Source organism: Onychostruthus taczanowskii, unplaced genomic scaffold (assembly GCF_017590055.1).
Source record: "Onychostruthus taczanowskii isolate IOZ18803 unplaced genomic scaffold, ASM1759005v1 scaffold33, whole genome shotgun sequence".
Classification (NCBI taxonomy): domain Eukaryota; kingdom Metazoa; phylum Chordata; class Aves; order Passeriformes; family Passeridae; genus Onychostruthus; species Onychostruthus taczanowskii.
The window spans coordinates 3838492-3855854 of record NW_024500683.1 but is presented as its reverse complement, the minus strand read 5'-3'; the positions used below and the strand labels follow the sequence as shown (position 1 = coordinate 3855854).

At 35.1% G+C, this 17363-nt stretch overlaps 1 protein-coding gene across 1 annotated transcript in view; it reads left to right on the top strand.

Moving 5' to 3' along the window:
* ADGRB3 (adhesion G protein-coupled receptor B3) overlaps window positions 1-17363 on the top strand; it is a 439699-nt gene that overhangs the window by 198699 nt on the left and 223637 nt on the right. Inside the window, exon 9 of the mRNA XM_041410625.1 lies at window positions 14235-14429. Coding sequence (XP_041266559.1) covers window positions 14235-14429 — 195 coding nt within the window. The remainder of the gene's footprint in view (window positions 1-14234; window positions 14430-17363) is intronic.

The following is a 17363-nucleotide window of genomic DNA, read 5'->3' as shown; positions in this document are numbered from 1 at the left end:
TGTTACCATGGTATATGTTAGGTATATTAGTTACCCTCTATGTCCCTAGCTGAAGCATTCAGCCAGGTTAATACTATAGTGGGAAATGAGCCTTTGAAGATTCTCTTGGACAATGGGTTTTCCCTGCATGATGTATTCTACTGACATTCTTATTACTCGGAATCCTTTTCCAAAGGCCACTGCTCCATTTATCATTCAGCAGAGGGACGCTAATACAGCTCTGTGCTTCATAACTTCCCAACTTCTCAACCAAGTGCAACTCTTCTGTAACATGTTTAAAATTCTTTGGTGGCTTGAAAAGCAGTAGTCTGGCTGCTGATTCTCAAATCTGGATTGCTAATTAGAGGAGATTTTGATTAATTCCTTTGAGCTGCATTTCTATTTTGTTAGACCCAATTTATTTGAGGCCTGGGATTCAGTTTCAGGGTAGGCCAAAGCAAGAATTATTTTTACGATAGGACAGAATAGATTGTCAAAAGAATTTTCCCCACTACACAGAAGCTTCTATTTTACACAGCTGCCTACATGTTTATCTCTCCCTTTAGAGTTCATGCTCAAAAAACACATTAAGTTGGCTGTAATATTTTTGCATTTAATAATTTTTGTATTTTATTCTGTTGCAACAATTTCATTTGTTAGGTCTATGATAGTTTGCAGCTCAAACTATGCAAAATGCTGTTTCATGCTATTCAGTGGTTTGACTTACCTGGCTTTGGTTGCAGGCACTGGTAATTTTTCATGAACCGCAAGTCTGACTTGTTGGACAAAAGACATTTCTAACCTAGAGCAGATTTATCTTTTTTTCTGTATTTCCTTTTTTAAAATATTAATTATAAGTAAATTACACTGTGAAGTATTCTTTCTGCCAAAGAACATTTAAAAATTGGTAATGCTTCTTTAAAATTACAGAAGCACCTAAACATATCTTTTTGTTGCACAAAATTTAAGTCTAGCTCATGTGAATACAAATTAAAGTGGACTTCTTTGACACTTGGGAAGTGTTCACAAAGAAAATTGGTCTCTCTTACATATTTCTGCTTCTCAAAGTGAACAACGCAGCATATTTAAAGAATATGAGAAAACAGAGGTAAAGACCTATAAGGTCACTGCCCTGCAAATGTAGGCTTGTCCCCCCACGATACATATGTCAGTTCCATAAATCCCTGAAAATAGGGCTTTATAAGGAAGCTGCTGACAGACGGTGTTGCTATAATAAATATGTGTGCTTATGAAAGCATGTATGAGTTGTCTCAGTGTGCTTAACTTACCAATAAAGTTATTTTACCAATGCAGACCAAGAATAGAGTGGGATATCACTCAGTTCTCTGAATATTTCCATAAAATCTGAGCTGAATCTCTTTAATTTATTATCTGAAATATATAAAAGAAAATCAGATGCACAGTGTTCAAAAAGATGATGTTTCTAAAGCTGATATAAAGCAGTTGATATACATAAATGCAATATTTAATACATTCTATTAAAGAATAGAATACAGACAAGTCCCTGTCTTTATGCCCTCCAATCAAGCTGCATATGATCTAGAACAAGAAATGATGTAGTAGAATTCACATGATGCTGTACCTAAGGAAATATTATCTAAAGAAAAGTGTTCGGTATGATGGGAGCCAGAGAAGATTTCCGTCGCCATAGACCCTGCTTACCTGGCTACACAGGTGCTGAATTGGAAGCTTATAGTTATAGTATTAAATAAACTCAAGCTTAAAAGCTGTCCTTGTAGTCATTTGCACAGTTTAACTGTGTATGTGTTAATGCTCCCTGACCATTTCAGACCATACCAGTGAGCATTCTCCCAAACAATGCCGCCATCCTTTAGAGGATAGCGTAGCAGAGAGGCCATTGTCAGCAGGCAGTAAAAAGATGATTTTCTGGGACAGAGGAGAATAGAGAGTTTAAGGTGAGGAAACGACAATTCTTTGCTATATATAGTGTAGAATTTTACCACATAACCACAGGTGATTGACCCCTGAAGAGTGTTTCCTTACTGTATGTAACTACTGTAGATTCACTGCTTCATGCACAAAGCTTCTTGTATTTCTACAGTTTTCTCTATTACTCACCTGGAATTGACATGGAACAATAATAATAGGCAGTATTAGAGAAGCTGAAATCAGGCTAGTGCTGTGTGTTCTTCAGCTTGACTCAAGACTTGTACTGAGACCAACATGGTAGCTCTGTAAATCATGCTACAATGGCACTATATTTTAATCTTAAAATCCATTTGAAAGTCTATTTGTAAAGATGGAGAGTCATTAAAGCTAAAAATACACCCATAATGCTAAAGATAATATTACTTTGCCTGTAGTCTCCAGTGCCATGAATAACATGGCTTTTTCCAGTCACTTACAGAATGTGCCAGGCAGAATTACTGCTTCTACTGCGTGCCCTGGCGCTTCAGATGTAGGTTATGGCACCTCAGAGGAAAACAGGGTTGAGTTACATTGTCTGGACTTGTGGACCACTTTTTGATACATATATATATATAAATATATATATATATATAAATATTATGCTTAATATTCTATTGCAACAGTTTCAGAATAATTCCCAGTCTTAAATTATGGTATCTCCTCAATATATTTTTGAGATGAGTCTGTACCACATCTGCATTTTTTGTTGATGGAGAACTGAGACCACTTAAGCAGGAAATTTATCTCAAGTCTTCTGAATTAATGCCTAGCTGCTCTTCCTTCTTAATATTCCTACATCTCAATGGGACAACTCAGAAAATCCCTGGCATAGTAAAAATATAACAAACACAGAGCCTCTAAAGAGACTGTGCACTTGATCATGATGAAATGGTTTGACTTGTGGAGATCAGCACTCAGTTTATGTCATTCAAGGGCACTGTGTCCTACATGATAGGAATTTGAGAAAAAGTGGTTTAAGAGAATTATGAATGTCAGCTGTGTTACAAATGTACAGCCTGGACTTCTGTTAGTTTATTTTACCTGTGCACTATGGTACAGGTTCCTTTTAAAGCTAGGGATGATAATTAGATCTCTTTGAATAACAGAACCAATTAGTCATGAACAATTTATCCTACATTTGGTACAAATCAATCATCAAATTAATTCAACAAATACTGTTTGACCAGCTTTTACAGCTGGTTGACTAATAAGAAAATTTATTCACTGAACATATTAAGGGACAAAAATGCCCAAATCCATGAAATAAACCTTTAGGAAATTATTTGCTTAGCTGTAATAATAATATTTAAAGAACCTAGTTAGGATTATTCTCCCTAAAGCACTATAAGTGGAAAATTCAGAGTGATAAATAGGTAGACTTTGCCTCCTGGACCTAGAGGATCAAGCAATAATTTGATGAGCAGAAAAAGAAACATCACAGATCACATACCAAATTTTGTTCTGGTTTTCCTACATTGTCCTAATGTGTTTGCAGTGTCTGCAGCTTTGCATTGAGAAAATGTTCTTAGTCAAGCACAGTGTCTTGAGTCTGTTACCAGTCATTGTAGCTGAGAAGAATGTTTTGCCCATTATGTGCAATTTTTAAAATGTATTCTTGAGAAAGAGGGGATTATAACAAGAAATTCTTCCAAGTGTCTCTTTTATTGTGGATGGAAATGGAGTCATAAGGTTTAATAAACTCTAGTGCCAGAGGATATCCTTTCTTCAGTTCCTTCTGGGAAGTTCTTAATCACATACTGATCACCAGAGTTTTGTTAATAGTGAGGAATTTCCTTCCTTTCTTTAATTACATAGTAAATTCTCAGTATTTGGAGGATTTTTCCCTTCTGTAGGATAGACATAATTTGGGTTTTCAGACAATTTTACCAAATCAATTACTTCCATAGCAGAAGTTATGGACCTTGTGAAGCCTGTTTTCTCTTTCTACCCTTGGCATATAGTTTCATTTTCTGAAAACTGAACTACTTCAGTCTAACTAAGATTTTTAATCTCTTTAAAGTGTATCTGTTGCTAGCTTAATGGACTGTTATATGTAGAAAGGCAAATTAGATGATGATCTAATGACCCAAACTTAGTCTGTATAATGTTACTAAGTATGTTCCTCATTGCTCTTTATCTTCTTTGATCTGGAAGCAGAATATTATGTGCCTAATTATTTCACATAGAATTGTGTATTTTGCCCAATACTTGGCTAGTCTGGACTAATGTCTTCTGAGGTGTGGTCTGAGGGGTTTTTTTACTTTATTTGGATAAGTAGGGTAAAACCTTTCCTGAGACTTAGAAATTTATTTGTACTGTGTTTATGAGTGGCTGCAGGACCAAGAATAGAATCAGTGATTAGGACCCAACAGGCCTACTTCAGATGGTATCCAAGAAAAAAAATTACTGAAATGCCTCAAATAAGAGTACATTTTGCTTTCATACACTCTTGAAGCTTATGAAATTTGGTATGGTACAAGCAATAAGACAAGCAAGACCTCTGAATTAGGAATACCCTACATTATCATGCTTCCAAGAAGCATAAAGAATTCTTCATGTATTCTTAATACACTGTGTGGATAATAGCCACCTAAATTAGAAAAAAACCACAGAAAAATAAACAAAAGTAAACTAAACAAACTGAAACAAGAAACCACTCACCTCATCCCCAACTGTCCAAAATCTGAAAAACAGGAAAGAAAAGACTTCAATGGGGACTAACAAAAAAAAAAAAAAAAAAATTCACATAGTTTGGTGTGGAAGAGCAATGAGATTTTGCTTTTTAGAGCTTTCTAGGAATTGAACATTGAAGCTTTTTTGACCATTTTTAATGAAAACCATTAATACATAAAATATTACTGTGGAGTTTTAGAAATTGATTTTGTGAAAATTGAGGAAATATTTGAATTCACAGGTTATATTACTGCTTTTTTCTACTACAAACTAAGCAATAGCATTTATTGAATTACCAAAAAAAAAAAGTAATTTTGCTAGGGATCGGCTTAAAAAAGTATTAGTAATGTTTTATTGTCTTACCACACACTGAAATAGCCCTTTTGCTTAAAGTGAGTTTTCCTCTACATGTCTTTTGGATGCTCTAGTTTGGAAGACATTTGAACTACACTCATAAATAATGATGAAGATTAAAGCCTGTCATCAAGAAACTTTGTTCCTGAAAGGCATCTCCAATAGTTTCAGAAAATCCCTACTAATACGGACCATTTTATAAACCTGTGTAGCACAGGTTTACAAAACTGTTTTATAAAACTGTGTAGCACAGTTTTCTAGCCTAGATGATGAAATTCTGTATTTAGTTGCTGTGATGAATATAGGGCAGTATTTTAATAGAATCATGTAATGGTTTGTGTTGAAAAGGATCTTAAAAAGCATCTAGTTCCATTCCCCCTTGCCATAAGCACGGTGCATTTCAGATCATGTCCCTCAAAGCCCCATCCAATCTGGCCTTGAACACCTCCAGGGCCAGGGAATCCACAACTTCTCCAGTCAACCTGTTCCAGTGCCTCACCATATTCACAGTAAAGATTTTCTCCATAATATCTAATCTAAATCTGCCTTCCTTTAGTTTGAAGCCATTCCCCCTTGTCCTGTCAATACATGTTCTTGTAAAAAGGTACTGGAAGGCTACTATAAGATCTTTCTAGAGTCTTCTCCCCAGCTGAATAATCCCAACTCTCTCAGTCGCTCCTCATAGGACAAGTGCTCCATCTCTCTGATCATCTCCACAGCCCTTCTCTGGACTTACTTCAACAGGTCTATGCCCTTCTTATGTTGGGGGACCCAGAACACAGTGCCACTTTTAGTGATATAACACCTAATGTAACATGCATTCATGCAAAATGGGCTGCCTTTTATCAGAAAGTCGAAAAAGTAAAATATCTCTTAACTCTTGGGAGTTAGGAAATAAAAATCTACATGTGAATTATCACATTCATGTCAAAATATTAGCACTTACAAAGGAGCATGGGAACTTATGCAGGTGAATCTTTACATACCAAACTAATAATATAGCCATAAAAATGCATTTCTGCTGCTTCTGCTCATACTATAATTTAGTTTCAACTTTTTCCACAGTAGCCTTATTCACAATTTTGCAAGTGCTTGGCTAAAATATAATTTGATAAAAAGAGCTTTGAGGTGAATAATGATTTGCTCAGCTGCAGCTCATTAGAGATGATTTTGTTTTTCCAAATTATATTACAAGGGCAGCGTATCAGCCTGTCCATGTACTTCTCAGTGAAATGACTGCTGTACTCTGAGGAATGAAAGGCTTCCTACTAAAAAATTTACTGCTCCTTTTTTTTTGCTAGTTTAGTGCTTCATTTCTTTTTATATAGTCACAGAGCAAAGCAGCCAGGCTTAGTTTTATAGATTTGAATGCAGAGGACTCAAAAACAACATTTTTCTTCTTCCTCAGTCTGTACTTATATTGGTGTATGCCAGCTGTTCCTCTTCACCTTCACAGATTTTGATAAGCAGGGGTGTCAATAAATGATCTGCTTTCCTTTCCTTGATTGCCTTGTAAGGCCAGAATCTGCAGCTCTGTTTTGTCATTTGCGTTATCTTGTCTGGAGGATGACAAACTTTTATCTCATCAGAGAGCAACTGATTGAGAGATTGTGCAGGCAACAGTTTTCTCCTGCCTCACTGACATTTTCCCTTTCTACACAGGAGAAGAATAAAACTTAAGGGAAAAAAAGCTAGTCACTATTGACTTGATGGTGAGGGCACTCTACAACTACCTGAAAGGAGGTCTCTTCTCCCAGGCAACAAGTAACAGGATAAAAGGAAATGACCTCAAGCTGCACCAGGGAAGCTTTAGACTAGATATTAGGAAAAGCCCCAAACCCTGGAGGTATTGAAAAGACATATAGATGTGGCACTTGGGGACATGGTTTAGTGGTGGATTTGGCAGTGCTGAGATAACAGCTGGACTCAATGATATTAAAGGTCCTTTCCAACCTAAATGATTCTAAGTAATACCTCTATGATTCTGTGATCTTGCCAATATATACATGCACCTCAGTCTTAGAGACACTATACAGTAGGAGAAAACATTTGTCTGCTTTTCTGCACAAGCACATCACAACTTAATTCATCCCTGGGAGTTCCTTTTCTTCCTTTGTGCTTTTGAATATCTGTTTTTTAATAGCCAGCCAATCCTACTTGTTAAATTAAAAGTGTCCCCTATCATTTCAGGGTCCATAATAATTTTTTCCATGTCTGGAACATACACATTTACCAAAGATTAATAGGTGTGTTAAATGAAACATGCTCCTGTGTTTGCTGCTGCTGCTGCTGTGTCTTCTGCAGTAGTGAGCAACTGAGTGTTCCCTGATCACACTGATATTCCCAACCAACCAATCAACCTACCAACCCTGCAGCCACAGATGAATTTCACTAAGGTGTGGCCAGAGGTAAAACAACAGAAAGCCATTTAAGAGCTTGGTAAAGCTCTTAAATGGCTTACCATTTAAGAGTCTTAAAAGTCTGAAAGTCTACCAGAACTGCTGGAACCTCCATTCCAATTGAATGTGGCACTGGCTGCGAAATGACTGCGAGAGTTTGGCTTGGCAGTAGGAGACAAAGAAATGGTCACAGCATCTTACACTTACAATTATTCCCTTGCTTTTTCCACTACTTCATTTGCTGCATTCCCACACCATGGTTTATTAAGTACATGAGCGTCAAGGAATTTTACTCTTGCCTATTACTTTATGCAGCATACCCATGCAGAAATTAGGGCTCCCAAATAATGATAATTTCCTTGAAAATAGCTTCTTGGTTATTCTTCCAAATAAAAGTGAGTGTCATGGAAATGACTGTATAGAAGCAAAATGAAATAAGTATAGAAATTGGTTAAAATCAGATAAGCACTTCAATTTAAATATTTATCAGATTTTTATGGTTTAAGGACATATACTTGCAAGGATGACCATGTAGCATAAAAATGAAAGACAGCTCATTTGGAGTACATCTCTTTGTGACCTGTAGCCTCAGCCATTCAGTCACTATGGAGAACCAGGAGACTTTACCCCAAGCAATGTTATGTCTGTCATAAAATGAAAACAACCCTCTCAGAGTCGTCATTCTCTTTTTCCTTTCAACTCTTGCTCTTGTCAGGTTGCATTATACATAGATAACACAAATCTTGAAGACATGCCCTCTGGTTAAAAACAGAAACAACAGTAACAACAACAAGATCTCTCACACAACATGCCAACGTGAGCAGGATTTAATCACAGATAATTGGAACATTTAAGAGAAGTGCTTAATAAAATAATAATACAAGCCTTGTACAAATGAGTATAAGAAAAAAAAAAAGTGATCTGTTCAATGATTATTCTTTCCTAATCCTGAGACTCATTTGTTATTCTACTGAGAGCAGTCTTATTTATTCAAAATATCCATTGAAATGTTTTGTTGGATCCATGCACAAATCAAAATACTGAAAATGTGTAATTACTTTCTCTCTGCTACCTGTTTAGTGGCTATATCTCAAGGATTAGAATGGTAATATTGATGATGATGATGATGACTACGACAATGATGATGTTGATTTAAAAAAGGAATTACGTAATGGATGGGCTAAAGTGGTAAAAACTCTCTTGAACGTAATAAGAGTATTCTAGTAAAAGAGGGCAGAGAAAAAAGGTAGCAGAAAGAGTGAAGCATTACTCTGAGCTGTTCACATTCTTCTAAAAACATTTTTGACCTCCACACATAATAGATTTTTTTTTCAAAGATTCTTCTATAAACCTGATCACATATGGAAGAGCACATGCAATTTCATCTGTGCAGATATTCAGTTTACCTGAGATTAATGTCTAAAACAGCAAAGGATTCTGTGTAAATAATCCACCTTCTTTTCTCTAAAACCAAATCCTTATTTTAGGGAACATTTTGCTTAAAAATATTTGGAAATATATGACAGTGGCATGACGATATAATGAAGTGATCCTAATTTTTTTTTCCATTTATATACATTTCAAGTGAGGGAACATTTTGCTTAAAAATATTTGGAAATATATGACAGTGGCATGACTGTTTTGATATAATGAAGTGATCCTAATTTATTTTTTTTCCATTTATATGCATTTCAAGTAAGTTCCCTAAAGCGTTAGGTTTCAGCTGAGTGCACAGAGGCACAGATAGATGCACAGTTTCTGCAAAAACTTAGTTCAGAGGATTGCACACTGTGATTGTATAAATGCAGGAAGGCTGAAGTTCAGTTTCAGGGGGCTCCTCAAACTTTGACTTTTCTAGTTGGGATAAATTTTAGGAGGCTTTAGTTGGGGTTTCAGAACATTTGCAGGGATGTGTTACAGAATTACAGAACTGAAAGGAAATTCATGAGATCATCCAGCCCAAACTTGTGTCCTATCAGAATCAGATATCCTTGTGTTATTCCAGCTTTTTATTTTTCTTGGCTGTTATCAAGGCCTCCAATATGGAAATCTTCATAGTGTGATCAGGTAAACTCTACATAATTTCCTTTGCAGTTGTAAAGTTTTCCTTAATTTATATATTTAATCTTCCTTGACATGATGTATACAAATTACTTTTTCCCTTTACTGTTGTACACAAAGAGAATATATGATTGCCTTCTTTCACAAAATGTTTATTTAATAGTGTGTTACCATGATTGAAACTTAGAGTACTAACTAATTTCACTGATGAAAAAGTGGAAAATTACTTTGTATTGCTTCAGGCACTTCCTTCATAAAATACTGAATATATAGAAAATATCTCTTGCATGACATTAGGTTATAAATATTTGAATGCATACCTGAAGATGCATAGCCCTATCTTTGGATCTTACTCTGTTTCTTTTAAAAGATGGATGAAATTATATTCTCAAACACTGAAACAGCCTTAAAATAGACAAACAGATTGTAAATAATTTATTATATTGAGGGAAAATAAAGTTCTGTGCCAAAACAGTTAAAGGACTGTCTATTATCAGAAATAAAACAGCCTGTAATGAAGATTTTGTCAAATATGAACAACTTAATTACAATGACATCACATTACAGGTGTGGTGTGAATAGTCTTACAATTTCTGTATCTAAAGAGTGCTATATTTTACCGAATATTAATCTTGGATTCTGAAGTTGAAAAGCAAAGTGATTTGCAGATTATGAGCAATTTCAGGATATATTTTTATTTCAAATGATCTTTCCTCACTTCTTTGTAGGCCTTACTAATTTGGGTTCTTATAGTTCCCCCTACCATAAAATGCATTAATGACATCATTAGTAATACCTGGCCATAAATCCAATATCATCTTAAAAAATAATGAAAAATGGTTGATGGTGTAGTTAGTCTTCAAATTAATAATTCTTTTCAGTCTTTTATAGGTTTCTTGAGGGTTCATTGTTTTCTATCCTTTTAAACTACATCTAGCTGCTACGTGTGCAGTAATTACTATGCAGTAATAAATTGTACTCCAATGCCAACAGCCTAGGAGATCTGACTTTGTAAAGAGGAATTTTTATTATATCATACTTCCTGATAAATTGGGGCACAAAGGCAGCTGGACCCTGAGTCAAAGACCAGTTAAACATTTCAGTAATTTTTCAAGTATGCAGTCACAGAGTGCAGGCTGATAGGGGCTGGGCTGACAACTGAAGTGTCAGCTTAACAGCTGCTTCATTTCACTATCTTTCGGCTCATAAAGTTTATTTTTAATGAGCCTGCCTGTAGGACTACTAAAAAATGACCTTCACACAGGGCCTAGAGTGGTGACCAAAATAGATTTCTTGGGCAGTGCGTAATATCTGTGCTACAGTGACCATAGCACAGAAAATAAGCAGTATGGTGAGAAAGACATTATACTAAGTACTGATGAGAATATTCTGTATTTTCATGCAGAAAGATTATTGTGATAGCTGTGCAATAATTCACTGCCTTCAGTTTATACTAATCTGAACAGTGGCTTTAATGGTATTGTGCCAATTTACATCAACTGATTGAATGGCCTGTGATTTTAAAGTTGTGTTTAGGAGTTGTAAGCTGCCTTACAACAAGAAACTACATTACATAATAAACAGATAAAAAAGAGCCTGTTAATTTTTCTCTGCACGTTGCTTGCTGGTCATAGAAAAAAATTCTCTTAATTAACTCTAATTTTCACCACTTTTGTTAGCTAAATACATTGCAACCTTCTGTTTTGCTGTGCTGTTTGTAAGGATATGCTGCTAGTCTAACTCGAGGCAGTGTGGGTCTGGAGAGGTAGCTAGGGATTGGGGAAAGGAACCTCCATGTTAGAGCTTGAGAGGATGAGAAGAAAGGTGCTCTTGGAGCTGTGTAGGAGTGATGTGTATGAGGGAGAAAGGATCCTTGGGCTGGGAAATCAAGCTTTCTGGGTATGTCATTTAACAAAAAAAAAAAAAAAAAAAAAAAAAAGAGTTCCAAACTGAGCTGTAGTATTTAAGAGCCAATAAATTCTGATATACTTCGAACCACCTTCATCACAACCATAGCTACTTTTGAAGGAGTGTAATGACTTAGTCCTGTGACATTGTGGGCACTTGCGAGAACTGTTTTATCATTGGTCCAATGAGCAACCAAAATGATTTCCTGAAAGCACTAAAGGCCATACTATAGCTCCCGCTTCTGCTGTTAGAGATCTGAAAAAACCCCAGAACCTTACTTGTTTGAAAGTATTAAAACCTGTCAAAAGTAGGATCATTTCAATTTTTATTTTCATTCCAAAAGCAGCTGAGGCCAAGACTTCTGCAGGCTTTGTATGTCCCAAAACCATCAACAACTTAGCCCTTGCCATCTTTAAAATGTGAATTTAAAGTTCTGCAGGAGAATGGAAAAACAAATGGGAGGTGAACATACAGATGAAGCAGAAGGAAACAAAATAATGGATTACAAAATAATAGTTCAACAGCCTTCCAACCAGTGTTTATACAGGTGTAACAGCACAGCAGTTTTTGTGAGGACTGATCAATTGCTGTTATTACTGATATTAAAAGAACATCTTTTTTCTCTCTTAAACCTTCCCTTCAAGTTGTGTCATGCCTTTCCCACAGTACATTCTGAGGAACATGTTAGATTTGGGAGTTCAGCTTTATGGATGGTCTTTTATGTCTTTTGGGCTTGACTAAAGATACACTCAGTATTGTTAATCCTCAAAATCTGGAAATATTTTCTGGTGTAAGGAACAGGTGGATGAGTTACAGCAAAAGTTCTACTCTTTAGTGTTACTGTGCTGGCTGATGCTCTTTTCACTTGCTACCAAGACACAATGTGTGAGCAGATGAGACAAATGGCAACATTTCACAAGAAAATTTTCTCAGCAAAAATGCACAAATAAAGTTCATGTTTGCTTTTACTTGTTCCCAAGAAAGTAGTTCATAATGTTATGTGTGCAATATCAGATTCCTGAATTTACTGAAATTAATTTCCTTCCTAAATTCTCACACCTTTTTCTTCAGTATTATTTTCCTACACAATTATGTCCAAAATCTCCTTCTAAAAGGAATAGCAACTGCATAAAATTATTTCTGCAAGCAAGCTTCTTGCCTGATTGCGTATTGCAGTATTCTGAAGACTAAGGGAGGTATTTCTGCTGAAATATTTGTTAAAAAATGCAACCAACCAGACAAACCAATTAATGGTCTTAGTTCTGACTGATTTTTTTTCTAAATATTAATAGTATTAATATAATGAGTACCTCTGTACTCATGATATAGGATAGATTCACTCCCTGTCCATGATGCAGCAGGCAGGTATTCTCCGAAGTCTTAAGTATTTCTAGGGTTTTGTCAAGGCACTGGTGGTCCATAAAAATTCCACAGCTGCTCTTAAAGATGTTTTAAGGCTATGGAGGAAGCCTGAAGCAGCCACTTTGCCCAGCTCCAGCTGTGTTACATATATCTAGTTTATCTGACAACTGGTTGAGAATGTAACCAAAATATGAACCAACAGCATGAAAAAACCCCACCCTGCTTAGAATTAGTATTTCAGAGGATGGCTGCATTTTTTAAGTTGCTTTCATGGGAGTTATTTTGAATCCTTTTAAACAGTTTTATTATGTAGTGTATCCTTATGCATTATTTTATGTAATTAAGGCCTGCATATTGACACAAAGTGTCTGGGGAGATCTGGAAGTGGCAAAAAGTATCTTTGCGCTCTTCCTTCTACGTCACCACCCTATTATTACAGAATCATCAAGGTTGAAAGAGACTTTCAATATTTAACTTTATGTTACATTAGTAATTTTTCCCTTTATATGTCAGTAAAAAGGCAAGTTAAAAAGCAATTGAAGATACATTTGTAAACAACATTTTTTTGCTGGTTGCATAGTATTTTCAGCCCTCCTGTTTAGAATGACGTCTGTCTTGGCTAATTTTCTTTATCTAAAAGCCTTTAAACTCAGGATATTTTATGATCCTATGATATTCTACTTTTCAATTCAGAAGAACTTGTGCTTTTATGCTTAAATTATAATGTATATTTTAAAATAGGTTATTTAACCCATGTGCTCTTTCTTTTAGCCTTGTCTGGCCTTGTCCTATCTTTGCGTTTCTTTATACACCTTCCTGGGATGCTGAGTCAGCTTTGAGAATTAACCAGATCCACAAGCTCAGGTTCTTATCAGGAGGGTGCTTCTAGCATATTTGTTTTGGATCACTAACCCTGAACACATCTGCTGGGAGAGCTGCTGCTAAAGTATGCTCTTTTGGCAGATACACAGGAGCTATTCATAATTTAATTTGCATTTCTTGGAAAAAGCAAACAGGATTGTTCCAAGTTAACACCTTTGTGCTAGTGCTACAGAAAAGAGCACCATAACCAGCTTCCAATTGAACCACCTCTCTTGCAGTGACTAGCCAAGCTGGGCTGGCAGAGGTGAAAAGTCTACTCTCCTATAGTAAATCAGATTATAACAAGTATTAACTTAGCATTTATTCCTTTCAGAGGTCTCAGTTGTTAATGAGGGGCAGCTGTGGTTGTACAGATGTTCCTCTGAGGAAGGGCAGTTCCTTGCTACGTCATGACAATGAATTAAAGCTGCAGTCCAGCCCATGGAGTTTCAAGAAGCAAATGTGTGAAACACAAAAATTCAGAAGCTTTAGGTGTAAAATCAATGATGCTCTGATAAAAATAATATTTCTATTACCACAGGCTACTATTTTGTCTTATCTTTAACGGGACAATTTTTTTTACTAGTTTTAACATGCAATATTTTGGCTGTGTTTGCATTTTATCATACATTTTTCTCAGTAAAGTAGGTTCTGATAATAGTTTTGTTTTTTTTTCTTTTGGTACAGATTAAAGAGCATCTTGCCAAGGGTCAGAGGATGTTGGCTGGTGATGGCATGTCCCAAGTAACCAAGACACTATTGGATTTAACGCAGAGGAAAAACTTTTATGCTGGGGACCTTCTAATTTCTGTGGAAATTCTCAGAAATGTTACGGACACATTTAAAAGAGCAAGTTATATCCCTGCTTCTGATGGGGTGCAGGTAAGAGAAACATTGTAAAGGTAATGTTTCAGTTGATGGAGTTTATGTCTGTATATTGAACTATAGTGCATGACAACTGATTTACCCGCAGAGGAAACAAAAGTCTTCCACATGATAGACATAAGCATTCTTCACATAAAACTAAGATCCAAGTGTAAAATAGGGAGAAAACTCAGCTACATTTAATAAGATAAATATCTAAACCAATGCAGCAGGTGAAAAATGTAAAATGCTTTCTTTGTAGCTTTTCAGTATCTGTGTCTTTCAAGCCTTGGTCTGATTGATAGGAGGCGTTGGTATTTTTTGGCACTAAGCATTTTGCTAGTGTTCTTTGTTCCAGTTCATTTCAGTTCAGAACTAGTTCATTTCAGTTCAAAATCCATCCACAATGTTATGTAATTCTGGCAGAGGTTCTTCATTTCAGATAAATAAAGCTCATTAAAAGTGCACAAGAGTGATGGATAGTGCATTTTCTATATGTTAGATTAACTCTTTGTTAGATTAACTCTTCTTGTACAAGAGGACAAATAAAATGCTGTCAGAACTAAAACAAATATAATTATTTCTACATAATGGGCTGGACAAATCTTACTCAGGATTTCTAGATAAAGATATTGGTTTCATCTTATATCTGAAAATTTTATACACTTTTCAAAGATTGTAGATTACTGACCAAGAATACTAAGAAGGCAGATGTGTATAATATTTATGAAAAAGCGAGTTTAATGATCATTCATAGATTACTAATGAAGTTATTAATGCAGGTCATGTATACGTATTTATGTAAAGGTAAGCATAAGTTTTAAATGCACTTCGGAATAGATGCATGCAGATGAAGGGAGATATGTTTGAAAAGACATTTTTTCACAATGAAGTTATCAAGACTTGCTGTTATATTTTCACTTATCTAGTTTTTCTATGTACAAAGAACAGTTTTACTTACACAGTAAAACTGACATATCTTGTGTTGACTGTAGCCAGCTGAAAATATTTTTTAAGCAATGCTTTTCAAAAAGTATGTTTGCTGTACAATCCTTCTTTTTTTCTTGAATGAGATTCAGTATCTATTCAGTAATAGATTCACAGGCATTTCAAAGTCTTTACTAGAACCAGTCTTGAGAAGCTGCTTGATACAAGTAATTTTGTCCATGGGCCTAGTAGATCAGGTCATTTGCAGTTTACATACATTAAAGAGAATTTGATTCTTTTCCCACTGATGATAGTGCCAAAGGTTTTCCTTCATTCTACAGTGTAGAGCTGTTTTCAAAATTCTAATAATATTCTAGCAGAACTTGACAATGTTATTAAATATTGTTTTATGAATTTTAATAAATAATTTAGCAATCAAGAAATCAAATATATAAAAATTGGTAAGCCATATTCTGAAGGATTTCTCAAACCAAAGAAAATTAACTGTCTTTCAGTATTTGCATGCCTAAATACAAAGAGTTCTTCAATCCCAGTTTAAAAAGACACTCAAACTCCAAGTCAGAAAAAATAAAAGTACCAAAAAAGAAAAGAAAAAGAGAAGAAACATCAAGCTAAGGTAAAATTAAAAAAACCCGACAATGGACAGTATTCCACAAAGTAAGTGAAATCAGACTAAAGGATGTATTTGGCCCAGGGGATATATTAAGAAAGGTTCCTTTTACTGACTTCTGACGATATAAAGTGAAATCCTGGCTCAGTAACAAAGTTTAAAATTTACTACCAGTTTCTGAGAAAGATAGATTTTTCCATATGTAAATATATGTCATATTCTACCATACTCTGGAGTATTGTATTTATTTTTTTATTTTCATTAGGACATACTTTCATAGTTCCTAGCTCATCATCAAAGTCAGTGACAAAAAGGTAAAAAATTAAAATTGCATGAAAATTCTTCTTTATGTAGAAGCTCTATGTGGTGTTCTAATTCCATTCTGTATTTTTAACTAGATAAAGAGTAGAATTTCTTATTTGATGTATTTTGGTTAAAAAAATTATCAGAAATGCATGAGTGAGGTTTAAAATCCCTAAATGCCATAATTTATCATTTTGTGTGATGTTGGAAAAGTAGATTATGATGAATTATGGATTTTTTAGATACGTACAAAAACAACACTTGAATTATAACTGAGAAAGAAGAAGTATACATGTCTGAATATATTTGTTTTTTATAAACTCCATCCATCTAGATGGTCCTTCAAATGCCTACAATATTTGGTTTATATTCAGTATACTATTCATGAATAGTGCAAAAGTTGTGATCCAGAGACTCCATAATGAAATGATTGAACAGAAAAGTGAGATAAAATTTGAAATTTTCCAGCTAATTCTCCAAAATGAAGGTGCTGCTCCCTGATGTGCTGCACTGAAAATGCCTCTTGTTTAGGCAGACAATTTCAAGAGCAAAATAAAGTTTTTAAGGTACGCATATTTAGTACCAAGTGATTTGTAACATGACTCCTTTTATTTTGCATCTTTTAACTGTTTTTTGCAATAATATCTATGTATACTTGCACATACAATGTCAGGGACAAAAATAACCATTTATGACGCAGTTGAACAAGAAGTTGTCTTGCATCAGAGACTGAGAATATCAGTACAGTAGCAGAAATTATTGCAAGACTAGTCATTCAATTATTCTGTAAGCAAGGTTTTTCATTTAATATGGGAATCCTTAAAAATACCCTCTGCAGCTACACTGAGGCTATGAGATGGACACTCCACTTTGGTGAGAATGATTCTACCAGGAAGCAAATACAAATTTTAAATAAGCAAAATGAAAGCAATGTTTTGGAGTATTGTCCAGAACTGGTCTAAAAGGGCTTGAGCTTCCTTCTAAGGACAGGATGGCAAGAAAGTAACTACATTTCAGGACAGAATGGCAAAGCAAGTTGTACAATCCCCTGATGCAGCAACCAACAGGAAAAAAGGTTTCTCCCCAAAGAA